The sequence below is a fragment of the Folsomia candida genome, unplaced genomic scaffold, assembly GCF_002217175.1.
Source record: "Folsomia candida strain VU population unplaced genomic scaffold, ASM221717v1 Fcan01_Sc008, whole genome shotgun sequence".
Classification (NCBI taxonomy): Eukaryota; Metazoa; Arthropoda; class Collembola; order Entomobryomorpha; family Isotomidae; genus Folsomia; species Folsomia candida.
In genome coordinates, this window is record NW_019091200.1 from 3404838 (window position 1) to 3422506 (window position 17669).

The 17669-nt window shown below is 35.6% G+C and overlaps 3 protein-coding genes across 6 annotated transcripts in view; 1 reads left to right on the top strand and 2 right to left on the bottom strand.

Annotated features, from left to right (window-relative positions):
- Positions 1–972, top strand: part of LOC110853228 — a 142455-nt gene extending 141483 nt beyond the window's left edge. For all 3 annotated transcript variants that reach the window (XM_035854679.1, XM_022101480.2, XM_035854680.1), the window contains one exon: positions 26–972. In XM_035854679.1, the coding sequence (XP_035710572.1) occupies positions 26–442 (417 nt within the window). In that variant the 3' untranslated portion in view covers positions 443–972. The remainder of the gene's footprint in view (positions 1–25) is intronic.
- Positions 590–4028, bottom strand: LOC110852845 (ATP-dependent RNA helicase cgh-1). Its single transcript, XM_022100968.2, has 7 exons — positions 3572–4028; positions 3192–3376; positions 2970–3113; positions 2671–2888; positions 2201–2510; positions 1754–1965; positions 590–1374 (listed from the first exon to the last, which is right to left on the bottom strand). Exons 1-7 carry the CDS (start codon positions 3784–3786, stop codon positions 1282–1284), a joined length of 1377 nt encoding a protein of 458 aa, XP_021956660.1. The 5' UTR covers positions 3787–4028; the 3' UTR covers positions 590–1281.
- A 1366-nt stretch (positions 4029–5394) lies between these two features.
- Positions 5395–12426, bottom strand: LOC110853012 (flocculation protein FLO11). 2 transcript variants are annotated; one of them, XM_035854296.1, is made up of 6 exons: positions 10956–12426; positions 8479–8740; positions 8134–8403; positions 6592–8046; positions 5906–6517; positions 5395–5843 (listed from the first exon to the last, which is right to left on the bottom strand). In XM_035854296.1, the coding sequence occupies exons 1-6, from the start codon at positions 10994–10996 to the stop codon at positions 5763–5765; spliced, it is 2721 nt and encodes a 906-aa protein (XP_035710189.1). In that variant the 5' UTR covers positions 10997–12426; the 3' UTR covers positions 5395–5762. The 2 variants fall into 2 exon arrangements, with proteins under 2 accessions (XP_035710189.1, XP_021956917.1); XM_022101225.2 differs by lacking the exon at positions 10956–12426 and adding an exon at positions 8931–9697.
- Between the last annotated feature and the right edge of the window lie 5243 nt (positions 12427–17669).

Consider the following 17669-nt stretch of genomic DNA (forward strand, 5'->3'; position numbering starts at 1 on the left):
TAAGTTGAGACCTTTTTCTCGACAGGAATGCAACGTGACCACCACCGCGGTTCAGATACATCAACCCGTCAATCGTTCCAATTTCGAAGGAGGTCAACCCACTGACCTCTCCTTGACCTCGTCACAAGGTCACGGGGACGACAACCCCACCGACGAGATCATCCTCTCCCCTACAAACCTCTCTGCAACCAATAATCGGTACACGTCTTCACCCCGAATGACGATCAAAAGTCAGGTCGACCTGGCTGCCGGAAGAAACCGCTTCCTCCAAGCAAAATCGCTCTTCGAATCCAACGGATTTCCAAACATGCTGCTCAACAAGGCTGGTGGGGCAGATAAGCATAATTACGACAACATTGACGATAAGCAGCCCCCAGTCGTGCAAAGAATCCCAAGGAAATCCGGTACAAATTCGCCTCCACGAAGCGAGTACAGATCTTAAAATGAGGAGAGTCTGACTACTATGTAAATATTTGAGGATGATAAGTGTATGAATGATTATAATAATTAACTAATTATTAACCAAACTAAACATGTCATTAATTACTTAATTGCAATCCCAATAAAAACTCCAACCAACACAATTTTTGAAAGTAAAGCCAATTAAAAGTGGAATTTATTTTCTTGACTCTCGAATTATTCATCGAATTTGGAAACAAGATTTCAATTTTGAACAGTTTTTTTTCGAATCACAAAAATTCAAACAGATCAAAATTTTGACACAATTGAAATAATTTAAGAAAAATTGTACAAATTTCTTGATGAAAAAAATACTTGAATTTTGGAACAAAAAATTACTAAAAAATACGAAATTCGTAATAAATAGTAATGTAGTAGCAAAGTAATAGTAATTTCGTGATTGGTCGCCAGTTCGTCGATAAGTTTCTTCTTATCTTCGTCCACGAGTGGATAAGCCCTGGGGTACTTTTGCAAAATTTCGCCTAACAGGACTGATTATTCACTTGTTAACATTAAGAAGAAAATTATTAAGACGGAGGCGATTAAGTTAACATTGTTCTTAGAACGTATCAAAGGATTTTAGTTTTTGCAATTAATGGTTGTACAATTGCAAATTTGTTTTGCATTTAATTCCGACAAGTTGGAAACAGTGGTAAATTCTAGATTGAGAAAAAATCGCAACTTTTTCGATAATTTAACCGGGAAATTTCTAATTTTATGAACAAAATTGAGGAAATTTTAACACAATTTTCTATTTGCTTGCATGCAGTTTTTAGAGTAATCATTTTGGGTGGAGGAAAGGTTGGTTCAGTGTCGGTTGTTTCATTTTGCGTGGTTTTGTTCCTTGTTGTTCCCTTCGCCGTGTTCCTCACCGTCCTGGTGGAAGGAGGCGACGTAAAGGGCCTTGTCGATTTCCTGGTGGAACATAAAAAAAACATAAATTAGTGGGGTTTGACAATTTTAGAAAAAAAGTAAGGTAAATTTTCAAGTCTATTTTTCTTGTAATTGGGAACCAAATATTAATAATTTTAAGGTTAATGCTGTGAATCAATATCCCATAAAATTGCATAAGTCATAAAATTATAGAGACTTCAAATCATAAAATGGAAACATGACACGAAATGTGGCCCGCATAAAGTATTTTACTGACTGACTAAACAGCACATATTGAAATTCTAATTAGGTCTGATATGTAAATTAAGTTGGATACAAAGTTGAAGTTGGAAAGAAACTGATCTAATCTGAATTCCAAGAATTTGAGAATCAGAAATTTGCACATCTTGAGTTCGCTCACCTTTGGAATGGGCTTGATCTCCGTTCCAAGTTCGGCCTCGATCTTTTGAAGGTTGAACCTGTCCTCATAAGTGATAAGGTTGATGGCAATCCCCAAGTGGCCATATCGCCCGGATCGCCCAATTCGGTGCAAATAGGTCTCGCTCATCTTGGGAAAGTCAAAGTTTATCACCACATTCACAGCTTGGATGTCGATACCTCGCGTGAACAGGTCTGCAAAACAAAATTATGACGACAAATTAGCACAAATGAGAGTAGTTTTAACAAATATTGGCCTAAACTTCCCCCAAGAAACTAATTTTAAGCATGACTCCAAACCACAATGTCGCGATTTAAAAAAATCAAACAGAAATTACTGAAATTTCTGTTCCCATCTAAAAATCTAGCATTTTCTTTGTCCCTTAACGCATGGCATTCGTAGATAACATTTTTATCCAAATTTACCCACCCGAGCAGACGAGGTTGCGACAGTGACCTTTCCTAAAGTCGTGAAATACTCGATTTCTATCGGCTTGGTTCATCCGGGCGTGAATGTAGTAACAGGCGTAACCCAGGTCGGTAATCTTCTTGGCGAGGAGTTCAACGCGCTGGGTCGAGTTGCAGAAAATGATGGACTGGTTGATTTCCAATTTAGAAAAGAGCGTGTTCAAACAGTGGACCTTTTGACGTTCCTGGACGAAGGCGTAGTATTGTGTCACCCCCTTCAGCGTCAGCTCGTCCATCAAGTTAATCTTGTACGGGTCGATTGCGTGCTTTTTCTGTTCAAAAGGTATAATAAAACTTCATTAATTTCAGCCACATTTTCAAATAAATTGTTTAAATAAACTTTGAGATTGATACATTATTTCTAAGTAAAATTTTGAAAATGCAAAGTAAATTTAGGATTGGAAGAATCCAAAATCTTGAAATATCACTAACCATAAATGATTCAACCGTGATAGGGAAGGTAGCAGAAAAGAGGAGAATTTGCCTCTTGTTGGGCAGGAATGAGATGAGCTTATCCAACATCCGATTAAAGTCTTGTGATAAGAGCTTATCCGCCTCGTCCAAAACCAACATTTTGCACTGGTCCATCTTGCATACATTCTTCTCCATTAAATCGATTATTCTCCCTGGAGTCGCGATTATCACGTGAACTACGCCACAAAAAAATTATCCAAATTAGAGACACTGAAATTGGTTACAACTAAATAAAATTGGCAAGCTCATCAACCAACCTTTCTGGTAGACCCGGATGATATCGTCCTTCAATCCAGTTCCTCCGGTTGTGACCATGACCTTGACTTGGAGATGCTTGGCCAAATCAGTACAAATCTGGCTTACTTGTAGCGCCAGTTCTCTCGTAGGGACGACTATCAGACCTAGAAAAATAATATACATGTATAAAAATCAATAATCTGTAGCAAAAATTTCTATAAAATTCATGGTCCTTATCTTACCCTGAATTGCATCTAAAGTGGGATCAATCCTTTCCAGGAGGGGAATAGAATACGCCCCCGTCTTTCCTGTTCCATTTTTCGCCCTGGCCAAAATATCCCGACCTGAGAGCGCCATAGGGATCGACGCCTCTTGAATTGGGGATGGTTTCTCCCATCCCATTTCGAAAATTCCCATCAAAAGCTCCCTGAAATTGAAAAAAAGTCAACACAAATTAGTCAAAATTCCTCAAACTTAACAGACTACCTCAAAAAAATCATCAACAACTTAAAACCTGGGCAAAAATAGTCTCTAAATTTGAAACTCTCAGCCCAAAATGCACGAAAAATGACTAAATTTTCACTAAAAATCTCCCCACTTGCGCCCCACATTATCTTCTTACCTCGTCAAGCAAAAATCTTCAAATTCCTTCCCCTCCCTATCCGTGACATCACTAGTCCGCATCCTATTATCTTTTGGGGGTAGATTTAACTGCGCTTTCCAATCTCCTCCCCCTCCGCCTCCATTGTTTTCCGAGGACAGCATCATTTTCGCTTTCAGAGCCGCCGCCAAATCCGCATCGACCACCCCGTTATTTGTCACCACGGCTGTCGACATGTCGAAAAAACTTATATTTTTACTTTCTCTTCTTGCTTCTTGTTTCGATGATAACTTTAAAGTGAGCCCCACGTCAGCAGAATCCAGTCCTTTTATCACTTCTGGGTTCTCATTTAACTAACTATTCATTTACTAACTAGTAGAGGTCAATCACGCAAATTAGGCGACAGGCTGCTTCTTCTGGTCTGAACATTCCTGTTTCTCGTTGCTATCTAATATTTATTTAAATTAACTCCTATTTAGATTTAAATAATATCCAGTCCACTCTCCTGACTCTTGTCCAAGTGCTGAACTGAAACACACTGTGTCTCTACACTCTTAGAAATAATTTTACTTTTTTGAAAAGCAAGTGCACTTTTTACTCCATATGAAGTAAGGTTTACTCCGTATCAAGAAGCGTTACTCTGGATTTAGTAAACTTGACTTCATATGGAGTAAAAAGTGCACTTGCTTTTCAAAAAAGTAAAATTATTTCTAAGTGTGTACTGTAAGTTGAGTTCAACACTTGGACTACCTGACTCACCACTAAATATCTCGACAAGTATTTCAACTTGTTGGCATTAAAATATTTAATTAATATTTAAATATTACGACGATCTTCTTTCTAGTTTCGTATCGCGGCCGTAAAAGTCAGATGAAGATGAAAAATTGTATTTGTTTTAAATATTTTTGTTTTGAGATCCTCTGCGACGATTAAAATTAATTTTAGTTTAATTTAATGTGAGTTATCGATCGTATCGTATCAGAAAAAACTTGATGTGATGGTTGACATAAGTTTCGAAAAACCGTCGTGTGTATCTTGTCTTGATGTCAAGCTTTTTGATAACTTTTTTCATCAATTTTTGTAATTTTAAAATCAATTTCAATTTCTTTTATGATAAAATTTTATCTTTTTTCTTTCCTTTGCTTTGTCCTTCGTGAAATGCGATGGCTGTTTTGTAAACTGTAAAAGGGTTCGTTTCGTGTAATCAGAGACAGAATTTTCTTGCAATGATGTAGAGCCGACAGTTTTTTTTACGGAATAGACTCCGTGATGGCGGAGCTAGTGTGGAGCAAGGCTGGTAGGGAGAGGCACTGGTTAGGTTGTAGGGCGAAATGTGGGGAATTATTTGCAAATTTTTGGGAATGTGAGATTTTGCGAAAATTTTGAGAAAGTAAAAAGATTGGATAAAGTTTTGCATGCATGTAGGAATGGGTGGGAAAGATGAGATTTTTTGTAGAGTAAAGCATTTGCAACATTTTATCAACATTTGGGGAAAATGAGATTTTGCAGCTTTATGTATGTTTTTACAAAATCTCGCCCATTTTTGTAGATTTTGAAGTTTTTAAATCGTAGTAGATGAGATTTTGCAAACATAAATTTGCATCGAAGAATTTAGTTAAATACTTGTTATTTATGGAAAGAATGTGTGATTTTGAAGAATTGTGTTGCAAACATGTTTAACATGAAGGATAAATCACGGGTTTGACAAAAGTGTCCAGTCAAATTCACATTCTTACATATCTGGTCAAACAGGGCAACAAACTCGTCTTAATTTCCATACCATTTCCATCCTACCTTTTGAATGCCGGGATGCATAATAGAATTCTCTAACAATGTAAGCGATGTAAATCAAGTCAAGTCATCTTTTATTCAAGTGTCAACAGATATCGACTGATTACAAATATTTGGTTACAACCATGACACAATGTTACATAAATTATGAAAAAGCAACTAATCTAAACAACCGAGAAAACATGTAAAATTTTAAATATTTAAACTACATTCAGTTAGTAAATTTTAAATTTACGGCAATAATGGGACACAACTTATTGTAAGAAATATTAAAATATTTCATGTTCTTTGGATTGAGTTCCATGGTTTATAGTTAGTTTATAGCTCTGACTCTTAAAACATTGACCCCTAAAGCCGTGCGATATATGTAATTATGTACGAGCTATATAGGGACCATGAGCTTTTAAAAGAAGTCTCTGTTTTATTCCATCCCCGGAGAGATTAAACCTTCCGATTCTGTGCTCGACACCAGGGCGAAATTACGGTCGCGATCACGGTCGCTCTACAATATGATTAAATTAGTTAACAAAAAAATTAATTGTGCTTCTTTTTATTAACTTTTACCTGCAAAGAGGGCGACGTCCTTTTATTAGTATAAGCCTGTCGTGGCACGGGCATCCATTTGCTTGCACTTCCCTCTTTGTTCTGACTATAATTATTGCATCGCAACATCTGTGCGACTTGTTCCGTGATTGAGCGCGGGGTCGATGTTACGCCGAGGTCATCCTCATTCCGGGGTTTATCTTCGCCTCCATTAGGGTTATCTTGTTGGAGGGAGATAAGCTTGGACATTTTTTCTAAACAATTTTTACACTGGAGGAAGAGATCCGATTCTTTCTCGGTGTCGGAAACGTTATCGTCGGACGTTTGCATGACCTTGTCTTCCATTCCGGGAGATGTTAAGCGGTAAAATTCAGCCGTAAAATCCAACTCAGCCCCGACGACGACGGGTGTCGCAAGAGATGGCGACGGACTGGGGAGTAGATTCGCCTGCTCGAGGTATGAGGTTCGCTTCGATTTCGTCCACGTGGATGAATCAACGATGCTGGGGGATTTTTTGGGGGTCGTTTTTGTTGTCGGTGTCTCCCAAATTTCCATGTCTCGCGAAAGACGTGACTTTGGGGGGAGGACGACATCTAAGGTTTCTGACGATGAGGTCACAATCATCGCAGGAATCTAAAATATTTACAGAACCAAATCAATTAAATTATCCATAGTTTCAACCCGGTAAGTCCCTTCTGCTTTCTCACATTTTTGTTTGTACTGGGGCCGCCATTTCCTGTTCGAACGAGGCCATCCCAATCCCAACTCCACGCCGATAACTCGTCGTCATCCGCGCCAGCTTCTTGTTGTTCATGACGCATATCGTCCAAACGCATCCACCGCTGAACCAAGTCTTGTTCATCGACTTCGTCGCCACACCATGGCGCTGGTTTCTTCTGGTCTTTACTTCTACTCGCATCCTTCTTCTTGGTCAATCTGGGTGTCGAAAAGGTCGATGAGGTGTCCGTCGTAGTTCCTCCCGGTGCCGTGTAGTATGTCGAATCAGAACCGGATGTGCGTGAATATGGGTAGGGTACGAGGGTGGACTCGCTTCCGGATGAAGACACCTCAATGGGGAGAAAAAGAATGTCCGAATCGTCGGAATCCTCTAAAAGAACAGCGCCTCCTGTGTCACCGGATACTTGTGAAGATGAAAAGCGAATCTCAGTCGGAAGACCGTGTACAATGCGGACGTTTTCTTTCGTCGTCGTGATCGAGGCGGGGGACGCGATTGTTGCAGTGGCGAATGTGCGAGTACCCGAAGTTGGGGAAGGGGACGATTTTGCTACGGATTTAACCTTCTTGGTCCAGGTTCCAGAATTAGGTTCGGATGGGGGTCGTATTTCGCCAAGTTTCTTGGGTCGGGTAAATGTCGCCGTGGAGGCGGAGGAAGACGTTGTAGGGACAAGAGGATCAAGTTGGGCGTCTATGGCGCCATTGGACATGGTCGAGTAACCCTCGTCCTTGGGAGGAAGGCTGGTTGGGCCAGCAGATGGGATGCCGCATCCTGTGAGGAAACGTTTATTATCGATGATAAGTGAGGTCGGGGCCGTGGTGGTAAGAGGTGCCGTTGTGGCTTTTTTGTTCTGTTTGGAAGAAGGTAAGAAGGATAACGACGTTGGCGGTGGGACGGAAGTCGAAGGACCACTCGAACTGTAAGATTTTCTAACGGGAAGCTTGCTCATTTTGGGTTTCGACTTGGAGACGGGAGTAGTTTTGGGAGGATGTGTGGTCGCTGAGGATGCGGGGGTTGAAACGACGGTGGCGGTGGTACTAGGGCCCGAAGCATGGCGAAAGAATGGTATGCGGCATTCAGTAGATAATGGTTTTTGTGAAGAATTTGGCGTCACTTTACTAGCAGAATTTAGAGACCCTGCAGTTTTCTGCGGAACGTTCGCCACGCAACCAGTTTTCTTACTTGGGACGGAACTTGATTTATTAAAATTCCTCTCTTTCGACATCATTCCTGGCGTGGTATTAATCTTGCTCGGTGTGGTTTTTGAGGCTTGTCGCATCTTTGTCGGCTTGATGTTACTCTCCTCCTCAGATGATGATGATGACACTGGGGGTGACACGACTTTAATTGGAGACGTCGACGCGTTGCTTGTCGCCTTCTTTAAGGACGAGTTCGGCGATGGCGATCTTTCCTTTGTGAGACGTATCTGCACCACACAATGATAACGCCATTAGAACTTACATGTTAATATCAATCACGTGGCCACACTTGTAATTTTTTGATAATATCTTACCAGTGTTGGTAATATAATATTCGCCAACGCCTTGTTATGGGTCTCTAACGTATTAACCCGCACATGAAGTCCCTCCAAATCCGCGACTAACCGTTCTTGACGCCCAACCGATGCGGCGACTTCTTCTTTCAAAGCGGAAACGACTGGGGCAAGAGAGGGTACTGTTTTCGACACGGATTCCAAATCTGCTAATCGTTGCAGAATGGCGACGTCTCCTTTGGAAGGGCAATTCTTCACGTTTTTAGTCCCGTTTTGCTTATCGATGACTCCCTGAAATAATAGAGAACATATGCTATATAAAATCACACTTATCAATTTACTTGTCAAGTTTAAAGTTATTTCTACCATTTGCTGCTGCGGCCCACACCACGAATGTCTCGACTCGCCTGTGAGGTGCTGTCCCCACCGAATCTGCGATTCTGCCCCGGGATGTAGTTCGATTCGCCCAGAGTTGACGTGGATGAATTCCACAGGCGGCAGTGAAGGGGGGTGGTTTGTGCCCTTGCGCCCACCCGGCGTCGTCGTGGTGGGTCCAAGTAGTGATAAGGACGGCGGGGGCGGAGTTGGCGACACTTTTTCCTTGTTCGTGTCTTTCGTGTCTGAGCATCTGCAAATGGACAATGATGACACAACGTTATTAATTGTTTGCTTACATTTAACTGTTATAAAAACAAGCAATTAGTAAATATTTAGTAAAAAATTATGGACCCGTGCCATCGTCATCAGTGTGTTAGTAATTTGCAGGAGGACAAACACGAATAATTTTGTATACTTATTGTTTTAGCGTTTTTTATTACTCCATCTTCTTCGCTTTTCGAAATTTGATACTCCAGCAGGCGATGATAAGTGTGGCAGATAGAAAGAATAATAAATATTTAACTAACTAACTGTACCCAGCAGCTGTTCACATCTTGCATAATATTTAACTAACTACGAGAAAGAAAATCATACTGGTAATCGATCCTCCTCCCTCAAACTTTACAAGATCAAATTATACTTAAAATACGTCAAGACAAGACTTTTTATTTTTAGTATCAACAGTTAGTCAACTATTAATATATTTAAATAAACCAAACACTTTAACAATCCAGTCCCACACAAAAAAACACAACCTGCTGCACTTCCCCCTCCCGATAACATCAATCTAATAATCCAAGTGATATGATAACCACTTGACCTTATAACATACTGAATTAACTTAAAATCATTTAACTTTAATTAATTAATCAATAATTTTAAAAAAACTGGTGTAAACGCGTCAAACAAAAAAATTCCCATCCACCGTCACCGTCTGTCTCTCTGTCTGGAGAAACTTAAATAAATATCCTCACCCACTTTAACTTTAACTCACTTTAACTTTAACACGGATATAAAATCAGAACAAACAATTTCGTAACTTCTTAACTATTCAAGTGAACGGATGGCATTGATATTAACGAAATTTCATTCAGAGACGCATGCCATGCCAAGAAAGATATCCAAAATCCAACCCACCACCAAAAACCAACCATTAACTTTAACTATGCCATACCACACACTTTGCTATTTAACTACTGGATATCATAGTTAGTAAATTCGTTCGCTGAATAAATGGTGATGACTTGTTTTTCATTTTTTACCGTGTGGGCAGTTATGGCATTGACTCTGCTTTTATTGGACAAGCAAGTTGCACTTCGTACAAGAAGAATTCTTCTTTCGTTTTGTTTTACTTTTATACGCGATTAAAAACAACAATTAAAATTAAACATGGACATGTTACACTAGAAGAGATGTAGATATGTACCTCCTGTAACGATTTGCTAAATTGAATTAATTGTGTGTGCATGTAAAGTTTAGTACTTGTCGCATGTTTTAAATGCATGAACAAATTAGCTAAATTGAATGTTAATATTTGCATGCAGTTGATTGACACCACATTTAAGGTTGATTGATTGAAAATTTCAGTTTCAAATATAATTAGTTATTGGTAGAGATTAGTCGAATCTAACGATTGAAATTAACTTTATATATCGTGTAAATTTCCTAAATTAGGCTTGTTTAACCTCCCTTGTAAACTCCCTTCCCTAATAAAAAAAATCAAATACAAAGACGCCCGTGATCTGATAAACATGAAAAAATTTGTAAACTCGTTTCGCTTGGAAATATTTGTAAGTTCATTTCGCTTGGAAATATTTGTAAGTTTGTAAAAGTTCGTAAGTTGCAATTTTACGGATTTTACAAAGCTAATGCAAAACATTGTCAAATTTATCTAACAATATGACAATAACAAAATAAGTCTCTAAAATCATAAAATGGTGTCACGATTTTACATAAAATTAAAATGTTTAAAACTATTTAATACTTACGCAATAATATATGTACTATTTCAAAAATTTCTAGGCAAAAACTGTTAATACCATTGAAAAAAATTGTGAAGAACAGTTTTTCATAGATTTGACCAAAAATTTACTTTCTTTCGCATAAAGCGAGTGATCTAGATATTTTCGGAGAATTTTAAGCCTTTTTCAAAGCAGTATACCAATGTTCCGATATGCCTAATTAATAACTGCAAATTACTAACCCAATTCTTTCTTAAAAAATATTTTTTTCATAATTTCACTAATTTCAGAAATTTCAAAATGGCATTTGTTTGTATGTATGTTTGTTTATCTTTTATTCATATGTATGTCCAAAGAGATCAATTCATTATAAATATGGCGTTCAAGTCATACACAAAAGTAGACCACTCAAATTCACGATTTGCAATTTGCAAATTGCAAAATTTGCACTAAATAAGTACATTGATTTAAAAAATAAAACACTTAAAAAATTAGCAGACTTACTTTTTATTTGATTTCCACCTCCGTTTAATAGCTCCCAGCATTTCAATAGCGTCGTTAAATTGTTCTCCAGTGCATAGGTCGTCTCCAATTGGTCAACATATTATTTATCCACCCTCACTTTTTAATTATTATGTTTTCCTACCAATTAATTAATTTTAAATTAAAAATCCTCTCTACATACGTTTTTCAAGATATTTTGTAATTTTGTCTATTTTATTTTTTATTCTTTCTACCTTCTTAACAGACTTTCTAACTCCACGACAATTTTTACTGTATTAAAATTTATCTCAATAAATATTGCACATTGATTTAATTATGTCCTCATTTTTATTTTCCTCCCTACTTAGCAAGTATGCAAATTAAGTAATATCATGGATCCCTGAACACTAAATATGGACGGATTTTCGTTCCCTTTCTTTTTTTATTTCCTTTATTGTGCATAATTCATATTTGAGCTCAATTTCGTCCCCTTAAAGGATTTGACAGTCTTCTTATCGCCAAATAATAAATGACGATTCATGTATTATTGTCCTTTTAAGTCTTTGTTGTGCGTACGCGATTTTCTTTGTTTTGTTTGTTGTAGACGACAATAGAAATTTTTTATGGGAGAAAAATTTCATGAAGAAATTAAATCGTTAAGTTTTTACGGGTTTATTATTTTAGGAAACCGTCGTTATTTTCTTATGATTGTATGAAAAAAAATTTCTAAAATTAAGAATTTGCGTAGTGGATTTATTTTTAAAATATTTATTTGTTGATTGTAATTTTGTGACAAAATTCAGTTATAATTTGACTGGATTTTTTTTAGTATTTCATACCAATAAAAATCGGCTTTTGTTCGTAGTGATTTTTTTATTGCACACAAACAGAATTTTTAATAAATTTGATTGCAAAAATTTCTTAAGAAATTAAAACTTTTTCATTATTTTAACCTTTTCGGGGGATAATTCACATATATAAATTATTAATAACAAAAATTAAATTTTAATTTATTTCTCACACTTTACTCTTAATTTGATTTGTTCATTTTTTGATTAAACTTTTTCTTTGGATTTCTCTCAATTTAAAATTTGAATCGGCTTATTTTCATATAAAACTTTGGTCTTCTTATTTCAGTCAAAAGCTTTGAGCTTTTCTTGTAAAAAAAACACTTCTTGACTAGATTTCTTTTCTGTTTTACTTTCAAAAATGCAGCAGCAGCAAGAGCAGCACGTTTATTACGGAAAGTACAGCAAATTTGGCAGTGTTTTAAAATACTTTAAAAATTTCTAGAGATTTTGTATGCAGCTGTAAAGTAAAAGTGGCAAGTAAGCGAAAATCTTGCCTTCTTTTTACTACTTTCCTATGTAAGTAACTTGACGGCAAAGAAGAAGATGACGATTTTTGTTATTATTATTATTATAAGCACTTCTTCCCTGAAGAAGAAGTGGATTGAACTTGAAAGGATATCAGCAGCAGCAGCAGCAAGCAGCACACGACGAGCAATAGATAGGATGAAAACCAAGGGGGATAAAATCCAAGTTTATGTGCATTACGCACATTCGTATGTGCCGTGGTTTCATGGCCACTCTAAAAAAATTGAGAATAATTTGTTACCGGAGAGAATTACATGATATGATTTACCGCTTTGTGATGTCGGCTTGGTTGTAGATTGTACCGGTTTAGTAAGGTTTTGTTAAAGAGTTGAATGCCGGCGTATGTTATGATGTCAGTTTATTACTAGTCTGTTACCCGTGTGGTAATAATTTGTTATTCCGTTTAGTCATAATTTTCTAGTAGATATGTAATGGTGTAACTGTTACTGGACTGGAAAATTATTTTTCCTAAGTTTCACACCGTTTTTGAAAATTTTCTCAAATTGTGTAACCAAACTTTATTTATAGGTACTTATCCATCAGGTCTGTGTATATTAAGGAAATATAAATTTTGTTTCGTTTTATAGAAATGTTAGAGCTTAATTGTCTTCCAGTTTAACTCATCGTTAATGGCTTGCCAATCAAATTAATCAATTTATTGTAGAAATATTACTACATTTTTTTTACGGTAAAATTTCTATCGATATAAATAGATGATTCTGTACATATTCATATACATATAGCGCCTAAATATGCAAATTAAAAAATTAATGTAAACGATATGAATAAGAATTGAAGATAATTTAATTATTAATATAATTAAGCAAACGAAATAAATATTTTCTTTCGCCATAATAATTGCAACCCATCAATTGGACAAACACACATTTAAGCCGGTTTAACATTCATCTCATCACCGTTCGGAATCTGCAATTCTCCTTGGCAGATTATTAAGCGTGTATATTCGTAAAGTGGCTCGCCATCGACTTTCATCTCGGTTTGGCTACTTTACATCACAAGAGAGAGAGTTTTACCAAGTCTTCACATCCTCCCCCAACCGATGCCACTGCCAGGGTTGATTTTGGTCTGGTTTCATATAAAAGACGGAAATAGGGAGGATTTGGATATGCACACACGATACGACGATATGCATTTTCTACATGAAGCCATCCAAGCAAACCAAACCACACACAAAAAACAACCCTCTTCTTCTCTCCATCCTTCCACATTTTGTGCAGGAAAATAAAACTTGTCCAAGTTTTTTCCCCTCAAGCTTATACACGAACAGGGTTCGTAAAATGCAGGGATTTTTTTTACCGTAAATTGACCTGTTCTTTTTATGAAAAACTTTAAACAGTGTGGTAGTAGTAATAAACTTTTACCGGGGGATATGGTAGGCAGCACCGTGGGAAGGGAAATTCTGATTTGTTATCAATTTAACGGTTTACCAATAACAAAATAATAATTGTGTCCTTACGAGATCTGTATTGTGCAGATCAAGTTATCTGTATTCGTCTAAAATATTTAGCATACATTTCAAATATTAAAGTTCGGATTAAAACTTTGACAAAAATAAATACATTTCTAAAACTTTCAAAGAAAGGTTTTTTAATAAAAATAATAGCATGCAATTTGCACCACGTGGCTAATAAGCAATATATTTTCCTAAATTATTTACACTTCTGAATTGGAGTAACGTATCTCCCTTTTCAATTGGCATTATTAACGTATCATGCATGTTGTCATTTGCAGATCTAAAAAGCATGTTGAGTTTGATATTCTTGTCCTCAAATCCTTGTTCCTTGCACAATCTTACCAAGGACTTACCAAGGACTAGGCATGCGAGATGTAGCATGCAATTGAATTGTGAGGGATGGCAGTAAAATTTCCTGAAAATGCTTTGTCCTACCGTAGATTTATGGTTACATAAAGTCACAAAGAAACTTAAAATTTCAAAAAATCTGAACAAATATTTCAGCATTTTAAGTACGAACCCTAATCTTACACCCGTACATGCATAACTTTCCTGGCGAGTTTTTCCCAGCCTGAAAGAAATGATATTAAGAAGACGACTTAAGAAGAAGTGCATGATCATGAATGCGTTCAGGATGAAATGAGCCATGGGAATTTTTCGTTAGAAATAAAATCCAGCTAAATATACGAAGAAGCAAGTCGAGCTGAGATTTAGAAATGATTTTTTCTGACGTTAAAAGTTTTTAGTCCAATTCTTTAATAGGATTAGATTTGTAAAAGTTAAAAGTGTGCATGCATGGCGTCAGGGGTTCGAAGGCGGATAGATTTATGGGGACAAATTTGTCGAAGTGTGTACAGATTTTTTTTCCTGGAAATAAATGAAGAGATAAGGATAATCTTGTAGAGAGAGAGAGAAGCAATTCACACAGACGTTTGTAAAATGTTTCCACAAGTTTACAAAGATTGCGGAAGAAAATAAAATTTTACGGAAAAATGCAATGAAAAATGATTTATTCATTCAAACTTTGTATGTATGTGGGTTTTGTATATAAAATTACTTTTTGTAGCAAATTATTTAAAACTGATACGAGTAAATTTAACTTTGCAATACAAAATCTATACGGTTTAACAACAATAGGTTTTCTTTCCTGTTTTTAATTCCTTGATCCCGAAATATGACTCTCAGAGCTTTAAAACTTTAACTTTTTTTATTAGATTTGACGCGAAAAAATACCAAGAAGCATGGACTAAAATCAGTGAATCAGGTGTTTGCCATGGCACTGGAGTGTTTGCCGAATTTCATAGGTTCGAGAGTAATCTGTGCATTATTAAATTCATCATTTGCAAAAAATCGGTTGGTTAGAAAATCGGTTGGGAAACCCAAAATGCAAAATATTTATGAGCAAAATAAAAATGTTGATATCATTTAAAAGTTTAGAGAAATTCGATTATCCACGTCACCTTTGTAACCTCGCAAATTATGCAAATTTTGTAAAATTAAATTGCACACTTACATAAAGTAGGGGACACCAAAGCTTCGTATGCATCATGTACGGTCCCTTCAATAAATGAATGAAATTTTAGGCTATAATTATCCCACTAAATTTTTCCCTTGCAAAAAGTAAACACCAATTTAGTTGCAGATCACGTCCATTAATTAGCTAATCGAAAACATCATCTCACATTTTTTTAGTTATTTAAGTTCATCATGATTATCTTTTAATCACTTCTCACATTCGAACCCAGTCAGCATGACAGACTTACAACGTATGTATGTGCAGACCCATTTAATGTACTCTTCATAAAGAATGTTTCCAAGTTTTTGAAAATTTTGACCCATTTTCGCCAATGACGATGCTAAAATTCGCATGCGAAACTATACGATGTCTTAACTTTGTACATTTTCAAACTATTGGCGTATTTTATGCACAGCACTGCATATCAAATATCTGTAATTAAAATATTTAGCAAAATTCCCCGCAGAAATCAGAGCGAGTTATTGCATAATTCGCTGAAAAGTGAATGGTACCAAATTTACACCTGTCTCGTAACCAGAGCGGATCGAAATGTAGTTATTTTTTATGTAATAATTGGGTGACTCCTATTTTTGGGTAAGAGTTTGACGCGAATGTTTGTAATGCAGTAAGTCCTTTAAATTTTATGAAATTATTTACAAAATTTTACAAAATGAAGAGACAGTCTTGTGTAACTTTACAATAAATTTATAGTCTGATCTTCCTTCATAACACATATTTGTAAATCGGTGGACACGTTTTTACGAGATTTTTATGGAATTGATTATTTTCTAACGAATTTTTACAAACTGGATGAAATTTGAATAATTAAAACGCCAAATTAAGGATTTTATACACAGTCATATTAAAATGCAACTTAGATTTCATCATTGTCTTTCGCCACACAACCACTTATAAAATTTATAATTATGTTTTTGTATTTTCCGACGCTTAAAGTTTCCAATTTTACAAATATTATAGAAAAATTATAAAATTATTATTATTATTTAATTATGCATTTATAAATTTGAAATTAACTTGTCACAATTTCATTATATTTCAACTTCAGAAGTCGTTTAGCCAAGTTTGTAAAGATTACCAAGGAAAATCAAGGTATATGCAAAAATATTGTAACCCTAAAAATAAACCAAGTTGGTCCAGCATGTTGATTGAAAATATTCCAATATCTCCATTTTGCCTCATGATAATTAAGAAACTCAACTTATTTGTCACCGTAATGATCTAAATTTTATTAAAAACTTGTCACAAAATTACAAAACAATTTCATATCAACTTTAACTCCACGAATTTCAAAATTCAATTACTAAATCTTAATTGGATTTATTTTGTAACGGCGTCTTGCATATTTATGTAGAATCTATTCAAATTCGCATCTCCGTTAACACGTCTGTATTCTCGTGATCTTGTGAAATGTCATGAAAGAATTAAAATAAAGAAGTATTTCCTAAACGACTTGTTAATGCGATGCATGAAGGATGTCGCGTGCCTCGACTTTTCTCAGAATAAGTCATCATGATAAAGTGGAAAAATTGAATTATATCAAAAATATGTCCCATTCTTTACGCACGGTCCGAAGTTTAAATTTGTCAGCAAAGGTTAAGTAACCGTGCAATTATTCAGTTACACCATATTCATTCTTCTATTGTACAAATTTTTGCAGTTAAATGTAACAAAAGTAAGGACATGTCCGTTATCTTCTTGAACAATTTGTTGTTTTTTGTACATAGTTGGTAGTTATTTTCAATTTCTACTAAATTTAAAGACAAGAAACTTTACAAATTAAAAAACAAAGTTACAGAGATCATTATGTTTCAATGCAACATTGTAAACTAGAAAATTTGCTAGTGTTGTAAAGCTTGTTTTAATTTAGCTGACACATTTTAATTAATTGTGTAACTTAATCGCCAAGTTTAAATTTTTAAATGTTCTTCGCAATAATTTCATGTTAGATCTATTATATTTTCGCTTTCCACAAAAAATAATCAAAGTTTTTAAATGTGTCTCTTCATTTTGTACCATTTTATAAAGTAATTTTACAAAGATGGATAACCCGTGATCTCTAAAAATTATTTTGTTCATATTTTTGATTTTCCATTTACCGTACCTTTTTGAAAATGACAAATACAAAAATAAAACTTGAAAGAAAAGTCATGACACACATTTTCCATTTGCCGTAATGATAAGTCGTGAAACACTTTTGGAGGAGTCAAATGTGTGTAAACTGCAGTTTTAAAAGGTTTACACAGGTTAAGCGGTTACAAAATTGACACAAAAAATGAAGTCCATAAACGCCATATTTATTTTTTTGTAATTTTCATTAAGTCACTAAATATGTAAAAGATTTCTTAATT